Genomic DNA, 19,087 nt, shown 5'->3' with positions numbered 1-19,087 from the left:
AATTTGTTGAAAGAAAGTCGAAAAATTACAATAGTCACGTACTGTTAACAGTGGTACATTAGAGACACCACATGTACTGTTCCAATTAAGCAAAGACATTAATTGGAAGTTCCAATTAAACGAAGACATTATAGCTAAATTAAAAATAACACTTAAAAAATATGAAAATAGTATTATAGAACAATATAAAATATTATTTAGCAACTCACTACCAAAAATAAGAAAAGAAATCTGGATTAATTTTCATTTTGCTTTTGCTACCATGCACGTTTCTTTTTAAATTTTAAAGAGAAGTGGCTGCTCCGCGCGCGGAGTTCCGCTTGACTATGCAAGCACCCATTTGTTCAATGGCTTAATCTGCCTCGCGGAGCGCGGAGCGCGGATAGGGCCACGCGGAGGCCTCCGCGTGACTATGTATGCACCCATAAGAATCAATAGAACAATCTTGCCACGCGGGACTCCGCGTGACTGTGTAACGGGCCTAAATAAAGCTCTTAGGCCCGTTACAAAGTCAAGCGGAGCTCCGCGCTCTGCGCTCCGTCTTCCGCCTTCCGCATTACGCGTGTGTGCTTACACAGTCATCCGTAGCTACGCGCTACGCGTCACGTGATTATATACATGATTCTTCTTAGTCAGTGTTGCGAGTCAACATAAAAAGTTCGAAACGACAATAATGGCATCTTAATATTTCTGTAAGAAGAGAAAACGAAGAACACAGAAAAATAAATGTCTCAAGATTCATCCCTTAGTTTCTCAAAGAAGTCTGAAGGGAGCTTTACGTCTGTGTATATAGATTTGCGAGAAGACGAAAAGTACTTCAATAATTTCCGTACGTCAATTCAGTCGTTCGATGACCTAATTGAAAAAAATCCATCGAAATTATAAAAATGCAGTTTAAATAAAATTCATATGCACGCCCTTAAAATAAAGCACTTAACAGATACTGTCTTTTAACAAATGAAAATAACCTATGTTTGTACATTTGGTTAGAACCTAACATCCAATCAACTATGTAATAGTAGAGATAAATTATTTGCCTCAATTTATCTTTTTTCATTGTCGATACCTTCATTTTTACAAAAGAATCTTTTACATATCTCGTTCCATGTCTGTTCACGAATGTCACGCTTTTTGTGTTCCTCACAAGAGGGATCCCATTAACATGGTGTTAATTTAACCTCCGTAATAATTGAAACTGAAACTGAAATTTGTTGAAAGAAAGTCCAAAAATTACAATAGTCACGTACTGTTAACAGTGGTATATTAGAGGCACCACATGTACAGTTCCAATTAAGTCAAGACATTAATTGAAAGTTCCAATTAAACAAAAACAATATAGCTAAATTAAAAATAACACTAAAAGATATGAAAATAGTATTATAGAACGGTATAAAATATTATTTAGCAACTCATTATCAAAAATAAGGAAAGAAATCTGGATCAATTTGCATTTTGCTTTTGCTACCATGCACGTTTCTTTTTAAATTTTAAAGAGAAGTGGCCGCTCCGCGCGCGGAGTTCCGCTTGACTATGTAAGCACCCATTTGCTCAATGGCCTTATCTGCCTCGCGGAGCGCGGATAGGGCCACGCGGAGGCCTCCGCATGACTATGTATGCATCCATAAGAATCTACAGAAAAATCTTGCCGCGCGGAGCTCCGCGTGACTGTGTAACGGGCCTTACTGCCTTAGAAAATATTCCTAAAAAGGAAAACTGCATCATGCACCCTGAACGGTGGCGTAACGAACTGGAGCGCGGTGCGGGAGGCTCACGGCAGAAGGGGACCCATTTAAGTTTCGTAATTCCTCTTTGTAGGTTTTTATATAATTTTGCACTTTTTCTTCAATGTCTAAAATAGACACTACTTCATTCTTACAAGAAAAGGAAGTTGTAAAGGAACTATAGACTGTAAAATTTCCTTAAAACATTTATCACCTCTTTGCTACAACAACTTTAACGGACAATAAAAAAGGAAAAGATTGCGTGAAATTTCAACTTAGAATGAATTAGTTAAAGTTTTATTCTTAGATAACTGTCATTGCTAATAATGTTCGTATTTGTTTAGGCCCCTACCCATTTATGACTCTGTCACTTTTCCTGTTACGAGAACAGCACCTAAGCGAGCATTCAGTGAACTAAACGCTATTAAAACCTATATTCATAGCACAATGGTGCAGATAACGTTGAGGTCTTTGGCAATCTTCAACATGGAAAACAAAAAAAAAAAAAAAAAAAAAAAACTACATTGGTATTGAAAAAATAGTCAAGGAATTCCTCTTCGAAAAAGATCACATGCACAGTTGTTTTTCAGATGGTATTTTATAGGTATACTTAAGTTGGTTGAAATTCCTGAATAGTTAGGGGCTAGACACTGAAACCATCCCCAATAAGGGAGGAAGGTGACATGTAAAAGTAGTGAAATACGAACGATATTAATGTCGAATTCATAGTTTTCGGGGTTATAAAGATGAATAGTGACAGTGTTGATTATGCTTAAGTACGAGTTAAGCCTTGGTTGGCATGGAGGTCAGAGTGGGAGGGTGACAGGCAAAAAGAATCGAAAACGTTCTACTTGTGTGGAATGCATAGTTTCCGGGATCACTGATATAAATAGTGCCGAGGGCCGCGGTGGCTCAGTGGTAGAGCGTTCACCTCTGGTGCATGGGGTCCCGGGTTCTACCCCAGCCTCCGCCAAGTGAACTTTGTGGTGGACAAACACCGTATGCGTGGATTTCCTCGGGGTTCTCCCTTTTCCTCCAACTTTCTTCATTCCACCATTTCATTCATCACTCATCATCACCGCCTCCTTTAGCCTAACCGGCATAACCTTGGGATGTAAACCTCAAAGATAAATAGTGTAATTCCAGATGTAGTATATGTTCAAGGACGGACCCATTGGCATGAGGGTCAGAAGGGAGTAGCAATCAAGATTTCCGAACAGTCCTTTGGCATGAGTTTCAATACACTGGGAGTGAAAAGTGGCAATGCACAAATACTGGGTCACATCCGGACCTATCAGAAATATGATTTCTTGGTAATTGTCGTTGTATTACTCTCTGATCACTAGCTAAAATCGTCACCGCTTTGCAGGGGCAAAGGCAGAAATTTATTTCAGGAATAGAAAGCTTTTTGAGGGATCCAAATTCAATATGAGGACATACTGTACTAAAATGTCTAACATCATCTCTAAAGTAGGTAAATTTTACAGATAAGTAGTGATTTCTCGATGCAGGGGGTTCTGGACCGCCAGGGTCCACATTATGTGTATGTCCCTGCTGCACTGAGCCGTCATAAGCTTCTCTTCAAACGTATAAGACACACCATGTATATAAGAAATGTAGAACATAATAAAATATAAATACTAATTATATGTAATTATAACTGAGAAAATAATTACAAACTAAAGTTGAAGAACAAGTTTTTCAAACAATCACACTTGAAAGGAAAAATATATTTATAAAGCCATGTTCCACTTATGCAGGGTTATAAACAAGTAAGGAGCGCTCATCTAGAGTTCCACTATTCATCTTTTCGAACAAGAAAACTATGAATTCGTCACCAATATCTTTCGTATTCTATTACTTTTTCACATGTCACCTTTTCCCCTCCTAGGAATGGTTTCTGTGTCTTAGAGCCCACAATAAAGTGTTCAGATTGCAATTTACACATATACTAAATTAATTTCAATTTCCTTCCGGAATCCATGTTACGTCGTACGGCTTACTGTACTTTTTTTCTGAGTCAAACTCCCTATATATATATATATAGTGGAGGATCCAGGATATGATCAAAGGAGGGGCTAAACCATAGTTTGCCGCTTTATCCAGTGTAAAGCAGGATTGAAGCCCATTGTATCTAGTGTATACCTGAGCTTCAAGGGGGTATAGCCCATATAGCCCCCCTTGGATCCGCCACTGTATATATATATATATATATATATATATATATATATATATATATATATATATATATATATATATATATATTACAGTAACAATGTGTTTTTTTATTACCGCCCGACTGTCGTCGTTGGGCAAATATTCAGCATGACATGACGTAGGGAAATGAATTATATAAGGGTAGTAGGATTTAATATCAACATTGAAACATCGTAAGTTTAAGAAAAGCATGTAATACCAAATATCATATTTGAATATAATTTCGCCTTAAACTAGCTTTGACTACTAGCTTTGACTTATTTCAAAATTGAGTTTTTCGATTGCACAGTATGAGTGTGGCTAGAACAAAAAGTCAATAAGAATGGTCGGTATTCGAACCTATTACCATCCAAGTAGGAATCCCTTACATTAAACATTCATGTAACAAACAACGACGCAAAGTATTTGGCACTATTTTATCAAATAGTTCTATCAAATATAACTTAATGAACACAATAAGAATAAATTTTACTGAGTTAAAAAGTGTTCCTGAACAAGGGGAAGTTCTTTATACGTACACCCTATTCGCACTACAGACTTTGAGAAACACAAAACGTACTGGCGTAATTAACAATTTCCATAAAATTCACAAGGAGCATCTTCCTAGGTTGATGTGATATGCAGCATTTGAAGAAGGGAAAGAATGCAAATAAGGGTGTTTATGAAGCTATGGGAACATTTTGTGACGTTCCGTTTTATTCAGGCTCTAGAAAGGCATTTCATAACAAAGGAATGAAACATAGAGCGATAAGCCTTGTAAACTGGTTCCTGTTCTTTTTTTTTTCTTTTTTTTTTTTTTTGTTTGAATGGAAAGAGTATCTTACGTCACGCCCCGCTTTAGACAAGGAAAGGTGGAGGAGAGGGATGACTTGGTTTGGATACCGGAAGTAATTAGTTGATGCGAAGTGTATTTCGGAATGCATAAACATACGGCACAAGAGTTTGTTCCTAAGTTGGACTTAAACATTTTGTAACATTTTCTATGCTTCGAACTGTAATTGTATATGTATAAATTAATATTAAAAATACAATAGAAATTGCACTACAACAATAATAAATTGTGGTTTTAAATTAACATAGAAGTTGGTCGTAAATAAACGATATCGTTATTATAGTATGTTTAACTGTGTTCCTATTTTGTCAGTAAGAACGTTCATAGCTTTGTTTTAAAAGTTACTGTGATTTCGAAACTTTAATTACTCGTAAAATGGTTAGTGGTTTTCAAGATTATTTTGTCTTTCTGCTTTACTGAATTCACTCTGTTTATTTTTTATTTTTATTTATTTATTTATTTATTTTGATCTGATTCTTCCATCATAGCTACTTGGATGGTTGAAGTAAGTGAAGTTATCTAAATTATGTTCTCAAGACGATTAAGATAATGTATGTCTTTGTTCTTGATGGAAGTAATCTGCGCCTTTATTTTGTAAGTTTACCTATACTATGCGTAGATGGATAGTTAATTAGTTTTTCAACCATGTATAAACTTCCCACCACACCAATGATCTTTCCTGGTTGAAAGAAGCTAATGTTGTTATAGGCAACATCACTAAACAGTTGGCAAGCCCTCTTAGCTTCGTGGAGGATCTTACGATATGCTTTCGAAAAGCGGCCATACTTTAAAAACCACCATTAACATTTTAGTTCAAAATTGTAATGAAATATGAATTACGCCTTGTTCAAGCATGTAACTGCACTGCCTCGTAAGAAAAAAAAAGCCACACTTCTCTTTTTGAAAAACCTCATACTCTGACCCACATTTGGAAGATCAAACAAATCTTAATTTTCTTAGATCATTGAGATCATTATTCACAAACTATTAGAATTGCCTACGTATTGCTAAATTGTGGTGATTTAACATAATGTTGGTGGCATTTTTTTAAACAAGACTATACAGGGAAAAAGGGCTATTAAAGTTGTTATTTATGAAATAAAACTTAATTTTTTCTTTCTCCAGTTTCGTGTATCTTTTTGAGCAACCATGGTTCTTTGGTTTACCGTCCAAAAAAATGGGAATATCAAAATCAAAGAATTTCAGCATTTATGCCGAATGGAGCGCCTGAATACATTATTCTTGTTTTTATTTTTAATGTTTCGAAGTGTGCTTCCATGCAAAATATAAATGTTTGAAATTTATAGTTTTCTAAGTAAATGAAAGATACAACTTCTTCTAGCATTAAACAATCTGCTCACTCCTTTTGTATGATGCTACATTTGTTAAAGAAGATATAATTTATTTCCTTAAAATTTTCTGGCGAACAGCTGTTTCTCTTCAATTGCCTCCAATAGTAGAGAGTTGCAAGACGATGTATTTTCTTACTTATATTTGTTAACTATTTCCTATTATACGAAAGGTAAAGGAAAATTATTTTTTTACGAGTCTACTTGTAAGTACTAAATGTAAAGTTTCTTTTTTAAAAACAAAAAGAGCTCATAATATTTTGTACCGTTTGTCGACAACCTATGTGATAACATTGAAATACTTTTGCTTCTTCTAGAGATACACAAAGACCAGCGGTGCTTCGTTTAAATGACAAGTTGTAGTAAGCAATCACAAACACCAGTGTCAATTCTTCGTATTTTGGAATACTTTATGACGGCAATGACTAATTTATGTATACGTTGCGAGGTGTGTGTATGTTTTAGCTTTATTTGTTACACAATCTACAGCTTTTTGGTGCTATTAGTGTGGAATTCAACCACGGGATTAGTGTTAATTAAGAGCTGATTTTTACCTTTATTTGGAAGGACATAATCATCTGATGTTGCATCTTTCCCAAGCTCTTGATGTTGTCGGTGGAAATAGAGAAAATCCAAAGTATAGGCTACTAATGAAGAAAAATAATCTTTAATTAATCTGCCATTCGAACAAAATTATATGTAAACAAAATTTCAAAGATTGAATGCAGAAATCCTGATAAATTCTTATTTTATGATTGCCGTATTTTGTGTCCAATTTCAGGGAACCCAAACTGTAAGAGGCATAAATTTTCCGTGCGATGTACTAAACAGACGGTCCTCAACTATTCCTGACAGTGTCCATCAATTAAGACCAGGCGATATCGACGTAGTAGCTACTATAGGTGATAGTTTGTTGGCTGGAATGGGTAGTGCTGCCAAAAACATATTACAATTGATGGTGGAAAATAGAGGAATTGCTTATACCTCAGGTGCGTCTTAGATGTTTAGATATTGTTTTACTGATTCTGTCTACACATACCTAACCTTTTTATCATTTGATTATTAAACGAGATACAAGTAAATGTGTCTTTTCAGTGCATTGTACCATATTTTAATCATGTAAATCTCTAGGTTAAGCGAGTTTACACATCCAGACTCCTAGTTATGAAAACATTTACGATTAGTCCTACCCAATTATTTCAAGGATGCAACAAGTTTTATATAAATTATTAGCATTAAAATGGAATGTGATTTACTCGGAAAATACTTATATACATCTCAAGAGCTGTAAATATTGCTTTGTATACATCCAAATATTCGCCGCAAACTCATAGTCGTACTGAAATAAAAGAAAGCGAGTGTGGAGCAGAAAACCACCTTACATAGATGTCAGAAGAAGACCTCCGAAGGCATAGAAAGCAGTCAAGCGGTTTGGGTCAATAGCCCATTAATCAGATGTTATTTGTTCAAATTCACCAGGATGTTATTTTTTTCCAAAGTGTCTTGCTATTTTCATCCAGAAACTTAGAACATTTCTTTGAATAACTTTCTGGCAACTCCTTTTCATTCAAATTCGATTAGAACGTAAATTGCAAGTATAAAAACCATAGATAAAAACAAGATATTAAGTATATAACTATTTCATTATTATCTTCTGATTTGAAACAAAAATATATATATATATATATATATATATATATATTTATAAACAGTGCTGAATTCAGAAGTCTCCCTGGAAGGATCATCAATATACGGGGGAAGGAGTACTGTTAAAATACTGGCATTGCAGATTGAACGAATTCGAAAATATGGTTCGAAAGAGGAAAATTTCTTAGCTCGAGAGCGGGACCAAATTCACCCAAAGATCACGCCCTGAGATCATCACTGTTTAAAAGATTCTCTTAACAAATAAAATATTACATTTATTTTTCGTTCTACATTTTGAAATGGCAAATTTATAGCTTATAGAGAATTGTAATAAAAGCGTCAAGAATTATAATACTAATTACATAAATATTATAACTTATCGATTTCTGGTCGGATTAAAACTCGAATATTTTTTTCAATTGCACTTGAAATAAATCCTCTCTATACAACCCTAACTGAAAAGTTATGTGAAAATTTCACTATTTAATCAATATGTTTATATTATATTATAATACATTTTATTATTCACTGTTGCATACACTTCATTTCCAAAATTAAAATTTCGCAAATGTATATTGGACGAGTGCAGATTCGCAAATAACTTATTATTTAGTGCACATAAGTGCTGGGTTGCTCTGTTTGGAAGTTCGTACTTTAACAAATACTACTACAACTATTATTATTACTATTATTATTATTATTATTATTATTATTATTATTATTATTACCACTACTATTACTACTACTACTACTACTACTACTACTACTACTACTACTACTACTACTAATAATAATAATAATAATAATAATAATAATAATAATAATAATAATAATAATAATAATAACAAAATCATAGTCGTATCTACTGTATATTACAAAATTTAAAGGGTAGACAATAGATGAGTTGAATGAAATCAAATCTTACGTATGCTTTCTATACGTACATATACTCTTTTTGGTCTCAATTTGAAATTCTATTTAACCGAATTCAACAGAAACACAAACAGAAAAGGCGAGAACAGATAAAAGAAGTGATACTATTTTCAGATTCGAACTAACCTTGATTGTTGCCTTATATTCTACAACCGAGTGCCTTAGACTACTCGGTTCGGTGACAGCTTGTGATTGTAGTAAAGATGTTTTGAGTAGAACCTCTTGCTACTGCGTGATTTTTTTTTGTATGAAATTTTAACCTAATTTGCCCTGATGTAATATGTCCATTGATTTTTTATATTTATGATATTCATTACTTTGTCGTATGATATGTGTTATTAATATAGTTTCTATTACATATTCGTTTTTTAATATTATATACATTATCAGAATTATTTATGATCTTTCATGGCAAGTTTCTACTGATGCGCAGTAGAAATAAGGAAATCCATTTTACTGACGTTTCTGATACGAGTCAGGATGAACATTTCTAACAGACTCAAAATGTCTGTTCAAAAGGCAATGGAGAACCGTTTGTTGCTCTGCGAGGGGAAATCATAGGCCGAGCTACAATGGGGCAAACTCTCCGTCAGATTGCTCTGGATCTATTCTGTAACAACAGTTAAGAAACGGATTCAGCGACCTGAGGAAACTGGTGAATAGTTCACGTCTTGGTCAAGAAGTGGGAATCATAAAGTAAAAACTGAAACTCAGGATCAAGCGTTAGCTACGGAAGTAATCAATACGCCTGTATGCCACACGCCGATCCTTTGGGCAAAGTCAGAGAACATAATTGCGCTCAGAAAACAATAAGGAAAATATTATAGAATGCTTGTCTACACTGTTCATGACCCGCTACGAAGTTTTTCCTCACTGAAACTCAGAATGGGCAGACAAATAGAATGGGCAACTCAACCTCAGTCATATTGGGACTCAGTCATCTGGATTGACGAGAAGCTTTCCAAGTCTAACCAGAAAGGCAGAGTTATATTGTGTAGATCACGCGAAACCAGGTATGCTGCATAAAATATTATCAGAACTTCTTGTTCAGGAAAAATATCACCACACTCTGCAGATATATGACGGCTGCTTGTCCTCGAGATTTTGTTTCAGCTTCCGGAAGAACGAAAAACAGTATTTACTTTAATATTCGCGAAAATACATTATTGCCATCCTTAGAAAAAACAGAAAGAGTACATATGCATAACAGTGCTGTTCATACTTCTAGCCAAACACGAGAGTGGCTAAGTGAACATTCAGAGCTAATGTGTATAGAGTGGGCCCCTCTATCCTCAGATTTGAAAATCTGTGGGCCTATATGGTGCAAGAATGGTAAGAGAGACGTCAAGACAGACCAGTTTCTATAAAATTATGTTATAGAACTGTGACTACGCGAAGTACTAGTGTGTTACTTTTGTGTAAACGTTTATTGAAGTTCCATTTATTTGTAATATTTTCTCAAGAGTGAGATATTTGTTCATCATTTTTTTTTTTTTTGATTGTTTACTTATTAGTTCGTTAAGACGTAAGGTAAGACTAGCATATGTTCAAAAAGTATTTTCGAATTTACCTTGAACGTTTTAGAAAACATATTTATTTATTTTTCTTATTCGTATGATATTCCCAATAATACTTTCATTTCAGTTCAATAATGACTTTCTTTCACATTGCTTTACTTCTCGATGTTTTTTTTTTTTTGTTTAACTTCTCTTAAGTATAACTTCAATTCGTATGAATAAAACACATTTTGTTTATTATCATTTATTTAGCTGAGTTCGAATTCGAGAAAAATGTGATATAATTTTATTCCTTCATTCTTTATATAGTGTACTAATAAAATAACATTAATGACGTTTTACTTCTCATGAGTCCAGTCAATAGGTGAAAACTTAGATCCTACCGCGCATTAACCTGGTGATTCTTTACGCAATGACAAGCGTAAAACATATTATAGCTGCTCTTCATTCTCAATAATAATGAGTCAATATTTTGTACTGGTTAAAGAATAAAGCAGCCACGAGTTTGCTAAGAACACTATTATTGTGTTCTTCAACCTTAATTGGGAAGAAAGAGATACATGAAAATGAAAAGATTCACAATAAATCATTTAATATTTACTGTCACTATAATTGTTTATATTTCTGGAAAAGTACAAATGAATCAAGAATATTTTTAGTAGGTAACATGTTTCTGTTTTTTCGATTGGAACGTGAAAATTACAGCTTAGGCAGTGACATATCGAAGATTGAAGAGGTCGATTAGAGTTGACACCCCTCCCATGGAGTCTTCTATATAATACTATTAAAATGAAAAGTATTTCAGTTTTCTTAAATCGTAGATAAGCAACGATCTGTGTGTAGAGAACGATTAATTTATACTACGATTTATCACTTCCAAAAGGGTAGAAGATGAGAAAGGGTATAGTATACATTCATCAAGAAAGAGCAAAGAAACGAAGGGACTTCGTAAACCTTGCAACTTCACGTCCCTTCTTTCCCACCCGTTGGTCGACCTTGCAGTTTTGTCTTTCCCCCTTTCTTGTGATTTTAAATGCGGTGAATTCTCAAATTTTTAATAATAATAATAATAATAATAATAATAATAATAATAATAATAATAATAATAATAATAATAATAATAATAATAATAATTTCCACGCATCCCTAGGGGAATACTACGCTTTCTGCAGGTGGGAACTATTGTTTCCGAGCGAGGCATCATGACTGTCTGTTACAAATTCCCGTACTGACTTTATGAGAAACGTCAGTAAAATGAATCTTTCTGATTCTACTCTGCATGCACCAGTGAATTTCATGAAATATCAGAAATAATCCTGATAATTGCTATAGTGTTTATGCACGAATATACAGTAGAACCTATATCAACAACTTACATCATTCGTCAAAATAACAAAGTCCGAACTTAAAAACAATTTCAATAAATATATCACGTCAGGGCAAAATAAGCTTAAATTTCAGACCATACAAAACACATTTTATATTGTAGCAAGAGGTGATACTCGAAAAAAGATTGCTGCAATTGCAAGCTTTGCCATAGGCGATCGGCTATAGAACATTCAAGGTTATTTCGAGTCTCACCAGAGTACATTTTTTTTTTTTTACCTATTCACGACGTTTTTGTTTTTGTTTCTGTCGGATTCGATTAAATAGAATTTCAAATATGGGGCCAAAATGGTATATACACCAGACATTTTGTGATAAACATAAGACTACAATCTTATTATTATCATTAATATTATTATTATTATTATTATTATTATTATTATTAGTAGTAGTAGTAGTAGTAGTAGTAGTAGTAGTAGTAGTAGTAGTAGTAGTATTTGTTAAATTAAGAAATTCAAAGCGAAGCAATCCAGCATTTATGTAAACTAAATGATAAGTTATTTGCGAATCTGCGTTCGTCCAATATACATTTACGAAATTTAAATTTTCGAAAAGGAGTGCATCCAACAGTGAATGGTAAATTATTACAATAAAATATATTAATAAGCATATTGATTAATTAATTGAATTTAAACGTTGCTTTTCAGTCAGGACTGTATAGAAAGAACTTCTTTATAATGCAATTGAAAAAAAATATTCGAGTTTTAATCCGACAAGAAATCGGTAAATTACAACATAATATTTACGTAATTGGTATCATAATTCTTTACGGTTTTATTACAATTCTCTATAAGCTATAAATTTGCTATTTCAAAATGTAGAACGAGAAATAAATGTAATATTCTGTTTGTTAAGAAAATGTTTTAAACAGTGATTATCAAAGGGGTGACCTGAGGAAAATTTTACAGCGCCCCATCAAGCTAAGAAATTTCATACCTTCAATCGTGGTCAATGTGACTACCAGTGTCTTTGACAGTACTCCCTCCACCGTATACTGACAATGCTCCCAGGGAGAATCTTCTGAAATCACGAACGCATATAAAGAGTTCTTTTTATATATATAAATCAGAGGATAATAATGAAATAGTGAACATACTTAATATTTTGTATCCGGGTATAGATTGTAGATTTGCAATTCTTATAATGTTCCGTTCTAATCGAATTTGAAAGAAAAGGAGTTGCAAAGAGTTATTCAAAAAATATTCTGAGCCTGAGGATGAAAATAGGGACACACTTTGAAAAATGAAATGATTTCCTACTGACTTTGAACACATTAACATCTGATTGATTGAGTATGTACTCAAACCGCTCGACTATTTCCTATGCCTTCGCAGATCTTCTGACTTTTGTGTAATTTTTTTTTTGCACACTCGCTTTTGTTTACTTTGGTACGATTATGAGTTGGCAGTGAGTGTTTGAATATTACAGCTCTCGCGATGTATAAAAGTATTTCTATAATAAATCACATTATATTTTTATATGTTATATTTTCGGAACCAATAGCATATAATTGTTTGTCCTATCTTGGAAGTAGCTTGTACATTTTTTTTGTACTTTCTATTATTGTGTTTTTATTCTTAGCAAAAAAGAAAAGAAAAGAAAGAAAGAAAGAAAAGAAAAGAAAAAATGAATCCAAGGACAGACTTTATCCGTTAAATCTCTATGAAAATTCTACGTAAATGTTTCACAAAATGTGAACCACACTCCAATAATTTCTATTTTATTTAAAAATTATTATAACATTTAAAAGAAAATCATGTTAGGCTCGATTGATTAGAAGCATTAGGACTTCAGTGGCAGGCAATAGGAGCAATAGGAATTAGCAGTGAATATTAATTTATATTTTTTCTAGATGCATGTAAGATTATGTTGTAAAGTTATTTGACTTAAGATCCAAATACAAACTCTCGAATATCCGGCTTGCGTCTATCCAGTCTAGTTAAAATAAATCTTCGTTATAGGACAAGGAATTTTTTTGAATAATCTACCCGAATTTTAACATCTTTATAAGTACACGAATTTGAAAGTAATTTTATCAAGACTTTTTAAAGAAAAGAATATCTGTAAATTTGACCTCGCCTTATCTTATATTTACATTCACATTTGTGTAATTTATTAGTAAGCAGTCCAATAACTTCATGCTGTATTAACGTATAGATTTTAATGCATAAACACTAAAACAAGTTCAAACTCTTTTAATAAAATAGGTGAAACTTTTTTTCTATGAATTAGGTCTACACTTAGTCTAATCTTTTCTTTATTTGAAAATTTTATGTACGTCGTATTTAGAACTGTATAGAATACATTGTTTTCTGTTTTCTGCAGTTAAGTTAGATATTATAAAATTTATCTTAAAATATGTACAATATTTTTATCCTTGGAATTAATTTCATGTAATAAGTTTTTACAACGTACGATACAATATATAACGAAGATTCATGAAGTATCGGCACCTACTAAGAGATCAGAAAATATAAATAACAGAGAGTTTTAGTATAAGAAAATGTGTTTTAAATGGTATAGTGAGGCAGGAAGTGACTAATTACAAGACTACGTCAATCCGATCTTTTTGCTGCTGCCTTGCCTTTCTTACCGCTACATTAGACCGGTTAATCCTCCGCTTACTGTAAAGTTAAAAATTCTTTCATATTACAATATTGAAGCTGTTGTAACGACTTCATATAGGTTTGGGTACAAAACCTCGCGGCGACAACCTCGCGGACCAAAACCTCGCCTCCCAAAACCTCGCGGCCCAAAACCTCGCCGGGCCAAAACCTCGCCGGGCCAAAACCTCGCTGGCCAAAATCTCGCGGGGCCAAAACCTCGCCTGGCCAACACCTCGCGCCCCAAAATATCGCCATATCCAAAATCTCGCCTGACCAAAATGTAAATGTTCCAACAGATGATAAGGATGACGGTATAAAAGACGCTGTTTCAGAAAAAGTATCACAGGTATTTGACCAAGTCCCGCGATACCATATGAAAATTCTATTTCTGTATTAGAGGATTTCAATGTGAAGGTAGGGCGACAGGATGCTTTCAAACTGGTTACAAGGAACGAAAGTCTGCATAAGGAAAGTAATGACAACTAACGGGGTTAGTTTCGTGAACTTTGGAACATCAAAAAACTGAAAATTTCAACAAAAATCTAATAATATTTATGAAAGTATGAAATATTATATGAGTTTTTACGACGTCTCTTGATTATGTCCTGTAGGTTAAAGGAGACGTAGATGACCAGGATGAAGGAAATGATCGAATAAAGAAAGTGGGAATAACCCGAGAAAGCCCACGCACACGATGTTTTGTATCTTCTTCTTTTTCTTCTTTTTCTTCTTCTTCTTCTTATTATTATTAATATTATTATTTGTAATGTGGAATTGCATATTAAGAAACTCATTGGGTAAATTTTAAAGAAAAGTTTCATTCGCGGCGAGGTTTTGGCCACGCGATGTTTTGGGTGGCGAGGTTTTGGCCCGGCGAGATTTTGTCCCGCGAGGTTTTGAGCGGCGAGGTTTTGGCCCGGCGAGATTTTGTCCCGCGAGGTTTTGGCAACGCGAAGTTTTGGCCCGGCGAGATTTTGTCCCGCGAGGTTTTGGCCGGCGAGATTTTGGGCGGCGATGTTTCGGCCGCGAGATTTTGTCCGTATCCCCTTCATATATTACAGTAATACAGATACTAGTAATACAATATGGTACTACTTAAGTACTCAATATTGTTAATTTTACAAACAATATTTAACTATAGATTGAATAATATTTTCACGATAATTATACACGCTCTTTCTTATAAAGTTTAAGTTATTTACTCATCTTTAGGTGGTCATGGAACATGGAATCAATATCCAACAATACCAAATATTTTAAAAGAATTCAACCCTTCTCTGGAAGGTTATTCCATTGGAGATTCATCGTTCTACCATAAAGATTCAGGACTCAATGTGGCATATCCTGCAGCCACGGACAATGATCTTCTCTTTCAAGCACATGAACTCCTAAAAAGACTACAGAATAATGTACCAGATTATAAGAATCGGTGGAAGGTAATATCTAAATTGCAGTTGCTTATTCTGTATTTGCGTAAGAATCAGGTAACTGTCTCATTAGGTCTGTCTTTCTCTTATACCGAGGTATGATCTAGAAAATCCTTTCAAATCATTATATTATTATTTGGTAAAGGAAAACCGTGAAGAAACGTTACCTTAATTAACTATAGATTACTATGTTCTGGGATATCGTCTAAAAGGAATCTTAAAATCACTGATGTTTAATCTGAGAAGTCAACCAATAAAATGTTATTAATAGGGGTGGGTAATTATAACTTGTATTTTTAGTATTGTTGAATTTCATAGTAGGAAGCATACAAGGAGATGATTGGAATACGGTCCAAGGAACTACACACTGCTGTTTATCGAATACTACATAAGGTTTACATATTCCCTATCAGAAAATGATTTTCTATTCCTAGGAAATTGCAACATTGGGAATGTTTTATTTCCTTCTTTCCCTTAGTCATGACATATCTTTGTAACATCATACAGTGAGATTGTTTTAAAGGATTAGAAGAAGGAATTAGAAGGAATTAAAAGGATTGATATTGAATAATCTTTATGAGAACTATTCTGAAACAGATAGACTGAGACACAATTGGTTGAGTCAAAGGGTGGAAACCTTACAACGGTAACGGGCTAGAAGTGCTTAAAATCAGCACTAGCCCAAAAATAATAAAGAAAAGAAGTCATAATTATAATTATGTATAAACACTTCGTTGTTATAAGATCTGTAAATGTACAAATATAAAACTAAGCAGAAAGAATATCTAATAAAAAGGTTTTAAACAAAGGAATCTCACAAGTATCTGATTTCACGAACCAGGTACTGTAACAAATAGTTATCGTTTTAATTGATGCCTTACAAACCGAGATTTTGTGATAACCTTGAAGCAGGAGTAAAGGTCTCCAAAACCATTTCTGAATTTGCGAGATTCCTTTGTTTGAAACCTTTTTATTACATACTCTTTCTGCTTAATTTTATATTTGTACATTTAGAGATCTTATAACAACGACGTGTTTATATATATAATTATAATGATGATATAATAATTATAATTATGATTGAAATCCGTATAACCAACAAAAATAAATATAATATAAAGAGAAGAAAAAGAAATGCAAACTGGTAAACAATTAAAAACTGTGAAGGAATTTTTTTCAAATACACAAAATAATGATGTTAATAAGTTCGAAGTTGTGAGGAAGAAGATCTATTTACTATAATGAGAAAAAAGAAGCTACATTGATATAAATAGTCTTTTCACTGCCATACTTCTCAATCACCTGATAGAATGTTTCGTCTAAGAAATTCTTCTTAATGCAATCTAAAATTTATTAGAAATTATAAAATATATCACTGCTATGAAATGTCACCAGCATGTATACGTATTTCAAAAATAAAATTACAACTCTTTATAATGAAAACTTGGTCAGAAAATAATATAGAAAGATTAGCTGAAGTTTATGATCTTCGCACGGAAAAACATATTTTTATAAATTATTTCAAATGTATAATTCAAACCTTTTTCTCCCTCTTAGGATTCTTATTTAAATTGAGTTTTGCTTAAGTTGGAGGTGTGTTTCCGAAATACTAGTGTCAATTTTTCTTCGGCATGTTATTATACAACTCGGCATATATATATATATATATATATATATATATATATATATATATATATATATATATATATATATAAACTCAGCGAGGATAATTGCCTACTTGCTTTCGAGAAAAGACTTCCATGCTTGCGCTAATTCTAAAGAATTAGTTTCTATAATGAGACATTTTGACTGGCGTTTATCGCTCCTTTCAACGTCGAAGTTATATAAAGCATGAGCATATTATTTTACGTGACACCTCAACCACATGAGCTCCCCTGGCAACCGAATATGGATCTTTCACGCCGGAGTAAACCTTAGAAACAGGATGACAATGAGTTGTAAATTTATTTTAAATATTTATCTTCTAATATACTATCTTACTTAGCTCTTGCATTCAAATATGAATGCTTTTTTTCAATAGGATGCAGATTCTTTATTTATAAATAAAAATAAAGGTTGCCTAGCCACGCTTCGAACCCATGTAGAAACAAACATTAGCAAGCGAAATCATTATTGTATCCAATAGACAAAGAGCGCACGATAATTAGCCTTTTTGTTTCTTTCTGTTACTGTTCTGTTGACGGTGTACTTTCTACAGACATTTATCTAATATCATGCAGTATCCAGTTTTTACTTTTATCTTTTTCATGCCATATTTTATAACAATTATCTACAAGCCACTTGAACACTTTACTTGGAGGCAATGTCCAGATGATCTTTTACTATTAGAGAATACAGAACGGAGGGAAAGTAAATTTCTCTTGGAAGGAGATTCGAGAGACGCAGAGTCGTAGCTAGAGATTTCAGCGCCCAGAGCGAAGTAGAATCGGCGTCCTCTATACTCACCATTACCAACCTTTTCCTTCTTCTTCTTCCTTTTTTGTTTTGTATACATACAAGAGAAGTAGCTTTTGTTGTTATGCTATGCTGATTTTTTTTATATATATAAAACTGGTTGGACAGACCAATTGCAACATCCAAAACGATCATTATGTATTCTTTTACAAATAAGAGTTCTTTTTAAGAGGCATTTTTCTACTTTTGGTTAAACTTCACAAAACTACTTTTATGAACTACTTCACAAAACTACAAATCCGCTTGAAAAACAGTTATGAAAATTTACAGCCATTTACAATGTTTCATACTATCGATAAGAAATGAAATTTCTGTAGATTACTATATTCTTTTAAAATATTCGAAATAGGTCACAGCATTAATTTCTAGTAATAATTGTAAACTTCTGTAATTTTATTCTGTGTATGACCACACAAATAGCATTTTAATTTCGATTCGTTTAATACTAGGAATTAAACGGGTTGAATTGTTAATGATAGACTTTCTTTTATTAGTCTAGAGGTGTCATATTGTTGCTGGTGTGATATTGTTTTATATGTGCATGTCCCAACAGAAGATAAGGATGACAATATAAAACACAGTGTTTACGAAGTAGTAAAACGGGTATTTGACCAACTCCCGGTATACCGTGTGAAAATTCTATTAGGGGATTTCAATGCGAAGGTAACACGATACGACATTTTCAAACCGATTATAATAAATGAAAGTCTGCATAACAAAAGTATTGACAACGGCGTTAGACTCGTGAACTTTGCAATATTCAAAATCCTTATCATGAAGTGTACAAAATTCCTACATCGCGGTGTTCATAAATACACATAGACCTTACGAGATGGAAGAACACGCAATCAAGTTGATTACGTTTTAGAAGACAGAAGACAGTTTAGCATAATTGATGTTTCGTCGTTCAGAGGATCTGACTATAACACGGATCACTATTTGATAGCAGCGATAATAAGAGAGATAGAGTTTGACGT

At 33.3% G+C, this 19,087-nt stretch overlaps 1 protein-coding gene across 1 annotated transcript in view; it reads left to right on the top strand.

The window, feature by feature from the left end:
* Window positions 1–19,087, top strand: part of LOC145667107 (phospholipase B1, membrane-associated-like) — a 61,029-nt gene that overhangs the window by 26,998 nt on the left and 14,944 nt on the right. Inside the window, exons 2-3 of the mRNA XM_081734851.1 lie at window positions 6,901–7,108; window positions 15,421–15,644. Coding sequence (XP_081590977.1) covers window positions 6,901–7,108; window positions 15,421–15,644 — 432 coding nt within the window. The remainder of the gene's footprint in view (window positions 1–6,900; window positions 7,109–15,420; window positions 15,645–19,087) is intronic.

Source organism: Thermobia domestica, chromosome 1 (genome assembly GCF_964235325.1).
Source record: "Thermobia domestica chromosome 1, izTheDome1.hap1.1, whole genome shotgun sequence".
Lineage (NCBI taxonomy): Eukaryota > Metazoa > Arthropoda > Insecta > Zygentoma > Lepismatidae > Thermobia > Thermobia domestica.
The sequence above is the reverse complement of the archived record's forward strand: the minus strand, read 5'-3'. Positions and strand labels throughout refer to the sequence as shown.